The sequence below is a fragment of the Asparagus officinalis genome, chromosome 4, assembly GCF_001876935.1.
Source record: "Asparagus officinalis chromosome 4, Aspof.V1, whole genome shotgun sequence".
NCBI lineage: Eukaryota > Viridiplantae > Streptophyta > Magnoliopsida > Asparagales > Asparagaceae > Asparagus > Asparagus officinalis.
In genome coordinates, this window is record NC_033797.1 from 9,677,622 (window position 1) to 9,693,618 (window position 15,997).

The 15,997-nt window shown below is 38.6% G+C and overlaps 1 protein-coding gene and 1 long non-coding RNA gene across 2 annotated transcripts in view; both read left to right on the forward strand.

The window, feature by feature from the left end:
* On the forward strand, nt 1,385–2,558 carry LOC109839729. The gene is made up of 3 exons (XR_002246721.1): nt 1,385–1,532; nt 1,724–1,814; nt 2,285–2,558. It is a non-coding gene; the product is annotated as an uncharacterized LOC109839729 (long non-coding RNA).
* Nucleotides 15,082–15,997, forward strand: part of LOC109838161 — a 2,420-nt gene continuing 1,504 nt past the window's right edge. Inside the window, exon 1 of the mRNA XM_020406625.1 lies at nt 15,082–15,707. Within this exon, the coding sequence (XP_020262214.1) occupies nt 15,082–15,707 (626 nt within the window). The remainder of the gene's footprint in view (nt 15,708–15,997) is intronic.

Genomic DNA, 15,997 nt, shown 5'->3' on the forward strand with positions numbered 1-15,997 from the left:
AATGGCCTTGTTCATGTGGCTCGGGAACACTATTATTTCTTGTTTCATAGCTTCTACATTTGTTTCTTGTGTTCCCAGAATTTTGGTTAAACTTAAAAGGAATGTGTACCTCATCATTAGAAGGTTTACATGGCACAAATGTCTCTGTTTTTTGGGGGTTTAAATATGCAGAAGTATGCAGAAAAGTGGCATGATGATTCTTGAAGTTTGATGGTTGATGTGTGTGCTAATGTGTCAGGTACTATTGTGTCAGTTATACCAAATTATCAGATTCATCAAATGGTCATTGTCAGACTAGAGATTAGCATTTTCAGTTTTAAAAATCAAATTGACAGTTATACGAACACATGCACGCATGTACGCACACGTATACGTGCACGCATGCACGCACACACGCGCGCACGCGCACACATATATCTTGCATTCTTCCCAATACTGATCTTTTACATAGTTACGAAGGGGCCTCTTTGCGATGGTTGTCTGTACAAGTTTGAAGTTTCATATGTTGAATGTTTTGCATTGAATATTTATGTTACGTTTTGGTAGCCAATAAGAGCCTTTTAGGCATTTTTTATTTTTAAATCTTCCGTTAATGCAAAGATTTATAAATGTGAACTTCATAGATGTCCTCGACCAATGTGTTACAAGTATGATATTGTTGATGGGACAAGTTCCGATTTTTGTCTGTATTTATCTTTCGCTGTTTGATGAGATTCACATGCATGCAGGGCTTATGGAAGAGGAAAAGAAGACGGTCCCTTGTGTGATGTGCCAGGATTTGAGAATGCTAGAATGAAGCTGTTGAGGCATGTTTCATTTGTGGATTGTCTGGTAAAATGACTGCTCGAACTATTAATGCCCAAGCCTATCTAGGCGATGCTCTTTCATACTTAACTACTTCTCCCTTGTTAGAGAAGCATTCAGTGCTGCATCAAAGAATGTAAGTTTAAAATATTAGACAAGCTTCATTAATACTAATAATAATATAAATAGATAAAGGGGGTGGAAGTTATAGCTGCATCTATAAGTCCAATATTGAAAATGATTCTTGAGTAATATTAATTAATCACCAAGCATATGAAGAATATTTCTATACCACTTTTATATTATAGTTAATCTAGGAAGACACAAATATAAAAATCATATACACATTCATTGTGGATCAGGTTTTATATGTTACTTAATTTCAGAACATAATGCGCTTGATCAAGCATTATCCTTATTCTCGTTGAGTTTAATTAAGCTCATAAAATCAATAACCTTATGGGTACTTAATTTCAGAACATAATGAGCTTTGATCTCTAAAGCTTGTATGAATATATATTGCAACTTAATAAGGTGATTATTATATGTTGCAAATTGAAAGAACTGTATGCAGAGTTTTTGGAAACATAGCTATTGCAGCTCGGCATGCTCAACGTGTACATGGATTGAAGCGGGTTCTTATAATTGATTTTGATGTTCATCATGGGAATGGTACATGTGATGCATTTTATGATGATCCAGACATTTTCTTCATTTCAACTCATCAGGTAAAAGCTCTTCTAGTTGAATATGTATTTGTTAAACAGTTAGAAACATATATATTGTGATGAGAAACTAATGTGTTGTTCTCTTAAAAGAGTAAGAGGAAAATGAAAATGAAATTTCAGTTTGTTCACAGTTCAAGTTGGCTTTGGCATTGAATTTGTTGTTCTCAACTGACTGTTCATTTTAAACCTAGATTTATATCTTGGGAGCTCAGTCAAGGCATCCAAAGCATACGAGAAAGTTCATTACAGTATGCAAATGACAATGCCTTGCAGCTTGCCAAGGTGAGTAAAATTCTGAATCCTCTTCTCAAATATCTTTTGTATATATACATGAAGTGCATGCAAAAGAATGTTGTATATAAATAGCACCTGTTTTTTCAGGACATCAAGGTGCTGATATATCCATTGCTTAGACCTGTAAGCTTTTGGTTGGGTTGTGTATTTAACGTTATTGCTCACATTTCATACTAATTCTAAACGAGATGCTTCTATTGAGTACTTTTTTTTTGTTTTGCTGGCATGCATCTGTTTTATTAAAATGTCAGTTAATCATGATGATTCACATGTCCTACAATAATCGGATTGTTCATCTTCCTTTGACATGAGTGGCATCACAAATTTTAAGGCATGTGGTTCCTGGCACCTAAAAGTTGCCGTTGTGAGAAGTCTTGGCAAAAATGCACAGATTTATTTATCTTTGATTTTGAATGATAATATATCTTTGTTTTTGAATGATAATATCGATGGTAAAGGCATGCATGATGGTGGGGCTGAAGGGAATCGTTTCAAGAAGGTGAAAAGCGAAGATACATGCGATCATTCTGACAAAGGCGAGGAAGATGTTGAAGAGGAAGAGGCAAGGAAGAATAGGCTTGGGCTTAATAAGAAGAGTGGTGATGATGATGAGTTGATTGCGAAGGGAAAATCCTATGTGAATTCGTGTAAATAATTGATGTAAAAGTTTGTAAACAATTTTTTTTTCTAGTATTTTGGTGAATGTATTATTTGAATATAACGAGATTTGATATTGGAATATAATTATATTGTGTTGGATATGAATATAATTTCTTTTTGTTTAATATTATGTACATGCATCCCAAGTAGATTCTGCAAAAAAAAAAAAACTACTGTAGCAAAGTATCCTAGACGGAAATTCCGTCTAGGATACTAAAATTCCGTCTAGGATGCCTTTTTTAAAAAAAAAATTAAAAAAATTAAAAAACATCAATTTCCATCTAGAATGAGTATTCTAGACGGAAATTTCCGTCTAGAATACTCATTCTAGACGGAAATTTTTTCCGTCTAGGATACAGTATTCTAGACGGAAATTCCGTCTAGAATAATCCGTCTAGGATGTATTCTAGACGGTTTTTAATTCCGTCTAGGATGTATTCTAGACGGAATTTCCGTCTAGAATACTGTATCCTAGACGGAAACATACTAGACCCGTATTCTAGACGGAATTCCGTCTAGAATAAGCATTCTAGACGGAATTCTGGGTATCCTAGACGGAATTTTCCGTCTAGGATGCCTAATTTTTTAGCAGTGGATGTACAAGGACTAAGTTGAGAAAAANGTAATCATCTTTATTTTCATTTCACCACTTCAAATTTGGGATCTCAATCTACCTTTTGATCTTTCCAGCGTAGTTGATGAGATTATTTTTGCTATCTCCATTATCTAAGACATGAGTTTAAATTGTATTGATTGTTTGGCAAAGGAAAAGCTATCTAAGATTTGATTTGCTCTATGTCATATAAACCAAATGTGTCTGGTTATCATTTGTTTCTCAAATGGTTTGATATTTTTGTTAAGCATTCATGCATCTTACTTTTGTGGATTTGTTCTCTATAATGTTTATTTAGAGTATCTATATAGTTTGAAACGTGGATGCCATATGTTTCTATGAATGTGGTTTATTTAAATTATTATTAATGTTGATATCACTTATTGTATACTCTTATGGTTTGATTTTATTCTTGAACGCCAATTGAATGGTAAATTTAACATCAAATGCACTTTTATCCCAATTTATTTGTTGTCATATGTGCTTGTATTGAGTATTTGCAATCAATGTATCTCATCCAAGAAATTTGATTCGAACCATCTGAGAAATTTGATTCGAAGACTGCTACAATATTATTATTTTACTGGTTTCCTAAACATTTTCCCCCTATAAAACTGGTTCCCTAAACATTAAATAGTGGTATTTTTAATTTATATATTACAACTTCTAGAGTTGAAGCAAAAGAACAATTGCGTAAATCATAATTTTATACAATGTTGAAAATAGCGATAACGTATAGCGTAACGTTTACCTCCGGTTAGGTTACAATAGCGATAACGCATAGCGTAACGTAGGTTAAATAATTTATTATTATTTAAATAATTTATAGATATATAACATTCAAAATAAAAAATATGAATAATCATCGTAATTTTCAATTTCACAAATCAATATATCATCACAATTTCACACCAAATCAACCATGTTTGCCTTAACAATCAATCCAAAAGCATAAAATACTTCAAGTTCGAAACCAAAAAGGATCCAATGATCCATAAACTATGAAGTATGAAATTATTAGGTTGGGTTGGAATCCATGAAAAAGGAGTGAAAATGGGAAGGGGAGGCGGAACTGCGGGCGGCGTGAAAAAGGCGGCGTGAAAAGGGCGTGAAAAGGGGAAGGGGAGGCGGAGCTGCGGGCGGCATGAAAAAGGCGTGAAAAGGGGAAGGGGAGGTGGAAAATAACCTAAGTTATAACTCAATCACAGCCGTTCATTTCTTTTAAAAGCAATCTAAGCCATTGACAAAATAACCTAAGTTATAAAACGTTACGCCGTTACGTTACGTAACTTACGTTATAGCTAAAATAACCTACGTTATTTTGTCTTTGCGTTATTTTCAAACGTTACGTAACGTTAAGCTAACGTTACGTTACGTTAAGCGTTATTTTGCGTTACGAAACGCGTTATTTTCAACACTGATTTTATAGTATTACGATTATGACGACATCGTATATATGCAACACACGAGTGAAAAACGAAAACATGTAAAACTTGCACCATAATGCACTATTAATTCAATGATATGTTTCTTTTATTGAATTATGGATATCTGTGATTTCATTTTTTTTCTTTTTGTAACATAAAATTTTAAAATTTAGCAACACTTTTTATTTTAAAAATTTTAATAACCTCAATACTAAATAAAATCATGTATCGCACGGATCTGAAACTAGTTTTATATATTTAACATTTCTTTAAAGAATGTGAATTCTCAATTTTGTAAATGATATATACATGTATATAACAAACCTAACACAAACGGAAACTTTCATAAGTATATTTTTAGATTCTTTTTTAACGAAAAGAAGGGTGAATTTCGCATAATCTCCCTAAATTTGACATTTTGAAATCACATTAAATACTTTTTATAGTTTCATATAACAACAAAAACCTGTATCATGTTGGGGGTTACATCACCTTTTTTTTTCTTTTTGGATGTTACGTGATATTTTAAAGAACTTTTGGTTTACTCTCCCAAATTGGCCAAGTTTTTTGGTTGTATGTGAATTTTACGCTAATACTTTAAATCTATATCTATACTACATATAAAAGAGGATTGGAGTGTTAAAACTTTTGATTGCCTCCTTTACCCTTTCAAAATTTGATAATTCACAATAATGCCTTGAAATTTATTCAATTCATTCTATTTATTACACTATAATTATTCTTAAAATAAATATGAGAACTAATACTAAGAATTAAATATATATTATAAATTATAATCATAAATTTTATTCAATTCATTATATTTCTTACACTATAATTATTCTTGCACTAAACATAAGAACTCATATATTATAAATTTTACCAATATTAGTGTTATGTTTAATAAGATAAATATTTCACTTTAGATATTAGATATTACACAATAAATATACAATTATAATATATAAGATAATAATATCATAACTTATATTTATAAATTATACCATAATTTATAAAAATTAAATATTTAATTAAACATCTAACATCTAATCCAATACTATAATATATTGATATGTGCATCTGATGTGTAAAAAATCCATGGAGAGGAATACCAATATAAATGTTATCCTCTTGGTGTAGTCTAGAAATAGCAATAAATTATCATAATATATATTACTAACTATTGCGATATACTTATCATGTATTTGGATACAAGGTAATTCTAAACATGCAGAATTCTAAGCAGTGTGGGAAGCTATTATATTTGCTCTTTACGTTGGATGAGGAAAGATAATTCCTAAAGAAGATGAGGATGTGGTAATTAGAGATATCTGTAATGGGGTGCTGCTCCTCGATTTTTGGACACTTTGTGGATGATATTCAACGATGTTGCACATGACTTGAGGAATGAGATTTTTAGATAGTTCATCAATGGAGAATATAACAACTCATATGTTGGTCTGAAGAGCTAAGGAAATTAATGATTTTGTGGTATTGCTCGAAGACTCACCTAAAATTACCCTAGAGAGGGTGAATAGGGTAATAAAACAATAAATGTGCAATGATCTTGCTTGGCAAAATACAATCTAAACAATATCACTCAATCAAGCAATTAGCACAAATAATGATGTTTATAAATCATCATCAAAACAAGAGAACTAACATCACCACATTTTTACACAATGTTTTACAATCTGATCAGGAGTAGTGTTAATCCTCATTCTTTTGATGTGCTTCTGGGTTTTTAGATTAGTTTTGATGTATCTTAATATTTTTGTAAAAAAACTATTTGCAATACAATAATTGAATCCTAGCTAATAAAGTATTTATGACATCTCCTCTTCTAAACCCACAAATAATGCATTTAATATGAATTTTACTGAGAAAATGAATCTATAATTAAAGGATTCATGTATATTCTCTTACTGACTAATCAAATTCTCTTCATTAAAAAGGGGTGTTTTCAAAAAAACTTTTTGGCGGTCTTCATGGCGCAAAATAGCAGGCGATTCCTCTGCTAAATTGCGCCCCCGCCTAGATCTTGATGGTTAGGAAGAAGAAGATCAGCGGAAATCAAATTCTTAGCATCGGATTGAGAGCAACTCCCTGTTTACAATCCAAGGAGACCAGATCTAAAGCGAAATTTGTGGGAAATGGTGAAGTTCTTGAATCGGAAGCTATGGGATCGACTGGTCCTAAAGGGGAAAGAATGAAGAAATCCATGGAAGAGATTCTCAGAGATCCAAATCTTGAAGTTCAGATGGATCCTCAATCGATTGGATATAGATCTCACAATCTCTGTAAGTCTTCTTCATCTCGTGATGATCTGAATAAATCCAGTAGATCTTCTTGGGCTGATGATGAAATTCTTGAGATCGATTCAGAAGATCAGTTTTTCTCAAATTCTCCTGTTTTAGATTCAACTGTTACTTTAAATTCTGCTGGGAAATTAGCTGAAAAGGATGTATGCATTGATTCTGATTTCCCTCCTCTTCCAAATGCTAAACCTGTAAAAGAAGTGGTAAATCTTGAGGAAAAGAGCTGGACCAGTTTTGTAGGCTGTCTAAAAATCACAATAGATAGTTGATCCCCTATCAAACACCGATGATGGAAGTTACAATCTGACGACTTCCAGAAGGCTACAATTTGAGGACTTTCACGTGGAAGGCTACGATCTGACGACCTTCACGACAACTGATGAAAGCCCCAATTCAACAGCCTTCACAATCAACATCGGGAGTTACAATCTGACGATTCTCATATTTTCAAGGAGCCAAGACAAAGATTACAAGAGGATGATCTGTGCAAAACTCTGGCAAAAGAGACTACAAATTGACGGTCTCTTCATATTAGAATGCAGATATCTCTCAAACCGTAAGGAATTTGGTGAAACGGAGGAAGCGAACCGAAGCCTTCGGCTTGGTTCGGATGGCCCCGTCTCGTCGAGATAGCCGATTTTCATATGTAATTCGTCCAATTCCGACGTACGGTTTGAAAGTTATGACCTGTTCTTCATAGCAAGTTGTGTTCTGAAGTCCGTCTGCAAGACTGGACTTCGTCAGAACATTGGACTTAGCCTGAAGCTCGCCAAGCCCGCTTAAGGTTCGCCTCTGCATTACAGAGTCAAAACGCACATGCTCAACTCTGCGTTTTCAACATCAAAACGCAGAGTTAATCTCTAAAACAGCACAATTGTGCGTTTTCAGCCTCAAACAGGCTTAACTCTGCGTTTTCCAGCATACATCTAACTCTGTGACGCAGAGTTAAAGCACAAACGCACACCTAACGTGCGTTCTTCAACAGACTCATCCATGCGTCCCAAACTCTTGACGCAGAGTTGAATTCCAACGCACAAGCGGCCTGTGCGTTCAGCCACTAACTCTGCGTCTCGGAGTTCATCATGCTGAGCGGCCTGTGCGTTCAGCCTAAAACACCCTAACTCTGCGTCTCAGAGTTCATTACGCTGAGCGGCCTGTGCGTTCAGATACTAAAATAGGCCCAACTCTGCGTTTTTAGTCTAAAAACGCAGAGTTCGGGCCATGAACGCTATCTTTTAGCGTTTGACTCATTCAAACAAGAATGGAACAGTTCTAGAAACTGTTTTCCCCCACGATTTGAGGGATTTCCGCCCCACTTAGGAGCGGATTAAGGGGGTAGTTACCATCAGTAACCCCCCCTATAAATATCAGAAACTCAATTGAGTTAAAGATCGGATTTTTCTCATCGATAAGGGGGAGATTCGGTCATTCTTTCGAAGGGCTTTTTCAGATCTGAGGCTTGGCAGCAAAGGGAGAGATCTCGGAGCTTGGAAGACCAGCAACAGGAGCTTCTTCCTTGGCTTATTAACCGAACTTTCGGTTCAAATCAACTCTTTTTCAAGAGTTCAAACTCGTTCAGAGTTATCAACTCGATCAGAGTTCAAAACTTGCTCTGCAAGTTCTTCTAAAACTCGTTCAGAGTTATCAACTCGATCAGAGTTCAAAACTTGCTCTGCAAGTTCTTCTAAAACTCGTTCAGAGTTATCAACTCGATCAGAGTTCAAAACTTGCTCTGCAAGTTCTTCTAAAACTCGTTCAGAGTTATCAACTCGTCAAGAGTTATTTCAAAACTTGCCACGCAAGTTCTCCACAGCATCAAATCGTGAGGAGAAGACCACGTTCCAGTGAATCAAGACGTTCGGATCGTCAACGAGAAGCAAACTCGACGCGAGCATTCGAGGGAGGCATCTCATCGCCACCGTGAAGAACCCAGAATTAAACAAAGGGGAGAATCGAATTCATTCTCCTCTCTTTTGTAATCGGAATCCAAATTGTAATTGATTTTGAGAGGAATACAAGTCAAATTTTCTTTCACTGTCTTTTTACTGCAAATTTCCAACAAACAAAAGATGGCGACTCCGCTGGGGATGAGCTTCTCTGACGAAGAAGTGGTGGTGCAATCCGACGTTCATCTCACTGGAACGACCATTGAAACTCTGATTATCGAGTTTGATCAAGCCAAGTACGAGGAGACCCTCTCCTCCGGATCCCTTAGCCCCAAGGCTATGCGCAAGATCCACAAAGTTTCCGAGGAGACTAAAGCTCCAGTTGTAGCCAACTCATCTAAAGACTATCTCCCATGGGGGTTGCACTGTTCATACAGTCCCCTCCCTAAAGGAGAAGAGTCGACTTCGGCACGACTCCAAAGCCGATCCTCCAATCAACGCGAACTCCGCGTTTACGAGCCTCAACATGAGCTCTGCATAAGCCAAGCTAAACGCAACCCTCAGGTGTGCGTTTCCCAGATAGAACACAGCTTTCAGAGGCGTGTTCTAACATCAGAACGCAGACCTCAAAACTGCGTTGATCTGGCTGAACGCAACTCTCAGGAGTGCGTCCCAGAACCAAAACGCAACTCTCAGGAGTGCGTTTCACAAACTGAACGCAACTCTCAGGAGTGCGTTTCTGAATCCGAACGCAGATCGCAGGACTGCGTTTCACTAGCAAAACGCAGACTTTGGTCTTGCGTTAATCAAGCTAAACACGACCCTCGTGTTCCTTCTTTGGAACACGATGTGATTCGTCGTGTTCAAAATGATCAACATGGATTTAAAATTCATGTTTACCAAGAACCAGTCCCATCCTTTAACGGACAGGGGGTTCCATCTCTACCCTCACGCTCTGTGAGAGGTGCCAAGGAGACTAAAGCTCCAAAGGTTGCTCCTATGCCAAAGGAAACCCTCTCCTTTAGTCGCCGAGATTACTCGAGCAGCCCTACCTCTAAAGGAGTGGGCTCAGTTTATGCCAAACGCAGCCCTCAGTGGTGCGTTGTGCAATCAAAACGCAGCCTTCAAAACTGCGTTGATTTGGCGGAATGCAACTCTCAGGAGTGCGTTTCAGAACCAAAACGCAACTCTCAGGAGTGCGTTCAAGATCCAAAACGCAGACTTACAAACTGCGTTAACCAACAAAAACGCAACCGGCAAAGGTGCGTTTCATCAACAAAACGCAGACTTCGGTCTAGCGTTAGTAAAACAGAACACGACCCTCGTGTTTCTTCTTCAGAACACGATGCGATTCGTCGTGTTCAAAAAGATCAACGTGGACTCAAGATCCATGTTCACCAGGAGCCAGTCTCATCCTTTAATGGACAGGGGGTTCCATCTCTACCCTCACGCTCTGTGAGAGGTTCATCCCAAGTCTCTGACTTGCGGGAATTGCTGTCGATGTTCAACCGACCGACGAATGTCGTTTTGCTCAATAATCGACGACATCATCACAGGAAGAAGACTTTAGAGGTTGAATACCTTGGAGTCACTTCTAACATGGTTGGTAGAGGGAGATCATCAACCCTTAGTTCTGACGAGTCAGAGACAGATCATTCTCCAAGCGTCAGAGAAATCGCTAACGAGTTTGAAGGAGTCTACCAACGCACTCGGACGCAAACAGGAGCCATTCCCCCTGTCAACTATCGGAGTTTGGCCAGAGAAACTAATTCCGATGACGAACACTCAGCCATTGCGGAGTCCCAATCATCAAGCTCTTTCGTTGGGCATGAGAGCTTCGTCCACATGGCAGAACATTCGGAAGACCTTTCAAAGAGACTTGATGAACAGGAAGCCATGCTCAAATCTCAGCAGGAGGCCATCAATGAACTCATGGCCATGTTGACTCAAATCGTCGCAGACAAGGCCAAATCTCAAGAGACAGATTCGCCTCTATTCCGACTTTATGGATAGTGCCCCACTAGGCTATGTGCCTTGTCTACCTCTTTTTTATTCCCCTGCTAAGTCTTCATCAAGACTGGGGGTTGGTTACTTGGAATCCACTGGATTAAGAGTAACGAATCTTTCACATCGTCGAGTTAACATTACACTTCTGACGATCATCATCCCCACAGAGTATGCATTCAGTTTGCATCACTCCAAATTCTTGTCACGTTAACAATACACCTCTGACAAAACCCACTTATCAATCCTCGTCAATAGGATGATAAGTCCCCAAAGTTGCTCCAATTGCAACACAAATCCTGTCACGTTAACACTACACCTCTGACAAAATCAACTTATCGACTCTTTCCAATAGAGCGATAAGTTCTCAAAATTGCTTCCATAGCAATATCTTTCTTGTCACGTTAACACTACACCTCTGACAAAATCCACTTATCGACTCTCTTCAATAGAGCGATAGGTCCACAAACTCGTCAAGTTAACACCACACCTCTGACGACCAAATCAACTTATCGACTCTCTCCAATTGAGCGATAAGTTCTCAAAATTGCTTCCATAGCAATATCTTTCTTGTCACGTTAACACTACACCTCTGACAAAATCCGCTTATCGACTCTCTTCAATGGAGCGATAGGTCCACAAACTCGTCAAGTTAACACCACACCTCTGACGACCAAATCAACTTATCGACTCTCTTCAATAGAGCGATAGGTCCGTAAAATACTGTTATGTTAACATAACACCTCTAACAGTCAACCCCCCAATGAACTTGTTAATTCTTTCGGTGTTTCAAGCTACACAGGAAGAAATGACACCAAAAATCCATGCCTTCACGCATGGGGGACTTTATCTCGATCCCTAATTAGAGATAAGTCTGCATCTAACACATGCTGCCGGGTAGCCTATTCCCGCAATAATAGCAAAGCCTACGTATTCAATATCGTAGCAGGTCGTTATTAATAACGCCAAAATCCATGCCTTACACGCATGGGGAATTTTATCCTGAATCCTAAGTAGGGATAAGTCAATGTCTAACACACGTTGCCGGTTAGTCTTTTACCGTGAAAAGGACATCAAAATCCATGCCTCACACGCATGGGGGACTTTATCTTGATCCCTAAATAGAGATAAGTCTACGCCTAACACGCGTTGCCGGTTAGTCTTTTACCGTGAAAAGGACATCAAAATCCATGCCTCACACGCATGGGGGACTTTATCTCGATCCCTAAATAGAGATAAGTCTACGCCTAACACGCGTTGCCGGTTAGTCTTTTCCCGTCAAAATGACAAAGTCTATGTATTCAAAATCATAGCATCAAGACTAAGAGAGTTCATTCTCTTAGCACAACGTTACATGTGGAACGGACCTAGATAATTCACATGCTAGCCCGACTCAAACGGTAGTCGGTAAAGGCTTATCAAATCCGTTGATGGCTGAGGGTTTGCCAAAAATCCTACGCACATTTGCAGGCCCATCAGCTTAATAGATGTGAGTCGAGACTTAAAACAGATGCGCCAAAGACAAGTCTCAAAGACTTAGTCAAAAATGCACGGAAGCCACTTCCATGTCTTAAGTCAAAATGTTGACCCGCGATGCAAAAAACCAAACGCCGAGGTCACACCTGTGTTCCAAATTCAACATGCAACGGTAAAACCCGCATCTCAAGTTCAAAATGCAGGGTCCACCCCCACATTCCAGAAGCAGGATTATGGCACATACCTTCACGCAGGTCCTACATGGAAAATCCCTTCAACCAAGCTGCCTTCGAAGCGAGTGCAGAGAACAACTCCTTTGTGACAAGGAATCAACAGCTCCAAGATCAGAGTTGAGATCCAAAGTATTCCGAAAATTCGTCCCAGTCAACCGCGAACTTTCGAAAACTTTGGAGGGGGTTCTGTAGGCTGTCTAAAAATCACAATAGATAGTTGATCCCCTATCAAACACCGATGATGGAAGTTACAATCTGACGACTTCCAGAAGGCTACAATTTGAGGACTTTCACGTGGAAGGCTACGATCTGACGACCTTCACGACAACTGATGAAAGCCCCAATTCAACAGCCTTCACAATCAACATCGGGAGTTACAATCTGACGATTCTCATATTTTCAAGGAGCCAAGACAAAGATTACAAGAGGATGATCTGTGCAAAACTCTGGCAAAAGAGACTACAAATTGACGGTCTCTTCATATTAGAATGCAGATATCTCTCAAACCGTGAGGAATTTGGCAAAACGGAGAAAGCGAACCGAAGCCTTTGGCTTGGTTCGGATGGCCCCGTCTCGTCGAGATAGCCGATTTTCATATGTAATTCGTCCAATTCCGACGTACGGTTTGAAAGTTATGACCTGTTCTTCATAGCAAGTTGTGTTCTGAAGTCCGTCTGCAAGACTGGACTTCGTCAGAACATTGGACTTAGCCTGAAGCTCGCCAAGCCCGCTTAAGGTTCGCCTCTGCATTACAGAGTCAAAACGCACATGCTCAACTCTGCGTTTTCAACATCAAAACGCAGAGTTAATCTCTAAAACAGCACAATTGTGCGTTTTCAGCCTCAAACAGGCTTAACTCTGCGTTTTCCAGCATACATCTAACTCTGTGACGCAGAGTTAAAGCACAAACGCACACCTAACGTGCGTTCTTCAACAGACTCATCCATGCGTCCCAAACTCTTGACGCAGAGTTGAATTCCAACGCACAAGCGGCCTGTGCGTTCAGCCACTAACTCTGCGTCTCGGAGTTCATCATGCTGAGCGGCCTGTGCGTTCAGCCTAAAACACCCTAACTCTGCGTCTCAGAGTTCATTACGCTGAGCGGCCTGTGCGTTCAGATACTAAAATAGGCCCAACTCTGCGTTTTTAGTCTAAAAACGCAGAGTTCGGGCCATGAACGCTATCTTTTAGCGTTTGACTCATTCAAACAAGAATGGAACAGTTCTAGAAACTGTTTTCCCCCACGATTTGAGGGATTTCCGCCCCACTTAGGAGCGGATTAAGGGGGTAGTTACCATCAGTAACCCCCCCTATAAATATCAGAAACTCAATTGAGTTAAAGATCGGATTTTTCTCATCGATAAGGGGGAGATTCGGTCATTCTTTCGAAGGGCTTTTTCAGATCTGAGGCTTGGCAGCAAAGGGAGAGATCTCGGAGCTTGGAAGACCAGCAACAGGAGCTTCTTCCTTGGCTTATTAACCGAACTTTCGGTTCAAATCAACTCTTTTTCAAGAGTTCAAACTCGTTCAGAGTTATCAACTCGATCAGAGTTCAAAACTTGCTCTGCAAGTTCTTCTAAAACTCGTTCAGAGTTATCAACTCGATCAGAGTTCGAAACTTGCTCTGCAAGTTCTCCTAAAACTCGTTCAGAGTTATCAACTCATTAAGAGTTATTTTCAAACTTGCCACGCAAGTTCTCCACAGCGTCAAATCGTGAGGAGATGACATCGTTCCAGTGAATCAAAACGTTCGGATCGTCAACGAGAAGCAAACTCGACGCGAGCATTCGAGGGAGGCATCTCATCGCCACCGTGAAGAACCCAGAATTAAACAAAGGGGAGAATCGAATTCATTCTCCTCTCTTTTGTAATCGGAATCCAAATTGTAATTGATTTTGAGAGGAATACAAGTCAAATTTTTCTTTCATTGTCTTTTTACTACAAATTTCCAACAAACAAGTTTCTTTGCAGATAATAGAAAAAATGGAAATGGCATGAGCTTATATTTCATTCCCCCTGATTCAAATGATTCTGTAAGATTTGAGGAGGAAGAATGGCAGGAAGGTGAATCAATGTGGGAATTTTCACTAATTGGACAGGTTATAGGCCTAAATGCCAAATTTAAATCTATGGAGACATTTGTTAAGAAAGCTTGGGCTCCAATAGCCAATCCTGAAGTTTTTCTGCTCAAATCTGGATTATATCTGTTTAAATTCAATAATAAGGAGGAGATCAATGGGATAATTGAAAATGGCCCTTGGTTTTTTGGGTCAAGGCCTATCTTGCTAAAGCACTGGTCAAATGAGGAAGAGCTAGAGAAGAATCTTGATAATGTTTACCCTATGTGGATACAACTGCCAAGCTTAAGACTCAATTTGTGGAATGCTAAGTGTATAAGCAAAATAGCTAGTGTCATTGGTAAACCAATAACAACTGATAAACTTACAGCCAGCAGACAAAGGCTAGCTTATGCAAGGGTTTTGGTTGAGGTTAAAATGCCTTCACAACTTCCTGAGCACATTACTATACAAGGGCCAAATGGAAAAACAATTGATCAAAAGGTTCATTATGAGTTTAAGCCTAGATGGTGTGATTATACAAGGGCCAAATGGAAAAACAATTGATCAAAAGGTTCATTATGAGTTTAAGCCTAGATGGTGTGATTATTGCAAACAAGTTGGGCATGAAACTAGATCAAAAGGTTCATTATGAGTTTAAGCCTAGATGGTGTGATTATTGCAAACAAGTTGGGCATGAAACTAATTTCTGCAAAAGGAAACCTAGGACTCAAAAGTTATGGATTCCTAAGCACTCTGCTCAGATTTCAGATCAAAACCCACCTGGTGATTCAAATCAGACACAAGGCTCTGGTAATGCTGCAGGAAATCAGATACATGTACAAAACCAGCAAGTTCTTTCAGGAAAACAGGTGGTGATGGATGAAGGTACCTCAGATAATTCAGTGCATGTTGTGCATGTTGAGGTTAATGCAAATAGCAAGAAATCCCCTAATGTTCATGCCCAGCAACCTGATTCTGTAGATTCTGGAAATGCCGTGCATGTTGTGCATGTTTCTGTGAATAAAGCTAGCAACAACAATACCCCTACTGGAAACTCTTGGATGTTGATGCAAAGAAATAAAAATAAAAAGGCTATCCCCATTAACTCTTTTACCCCTTTGGCAAATATGGTGGATGAACTGGATCCATTTACAATGGATAGGGGGAGGAAAATTGATGAATCTGTCAATATGGAATATAAGGGGTATGAACAAATCCCCTAAACAACATCTGGTCAAGCAGCATATAAAGCAGTATCATCTTCCTTTTTTGGCTCTCCTTGAGACAAAAATTAAAGAATCTGATATATCAGTCATTTCTAGAAAAATTGCGGCAGGCTGGAAAAGTGTTTCAAATGCAACAAACAATGTCAGAGCCAGGATTCTGATCTTATGGGACCCCAGTATCTTGAGCATTCAAAATATGATAATCAATCCTCAACATATTACATGTACAGTTAAGTCATTTGATAGCAGAGTTGATTGTGTAATATCA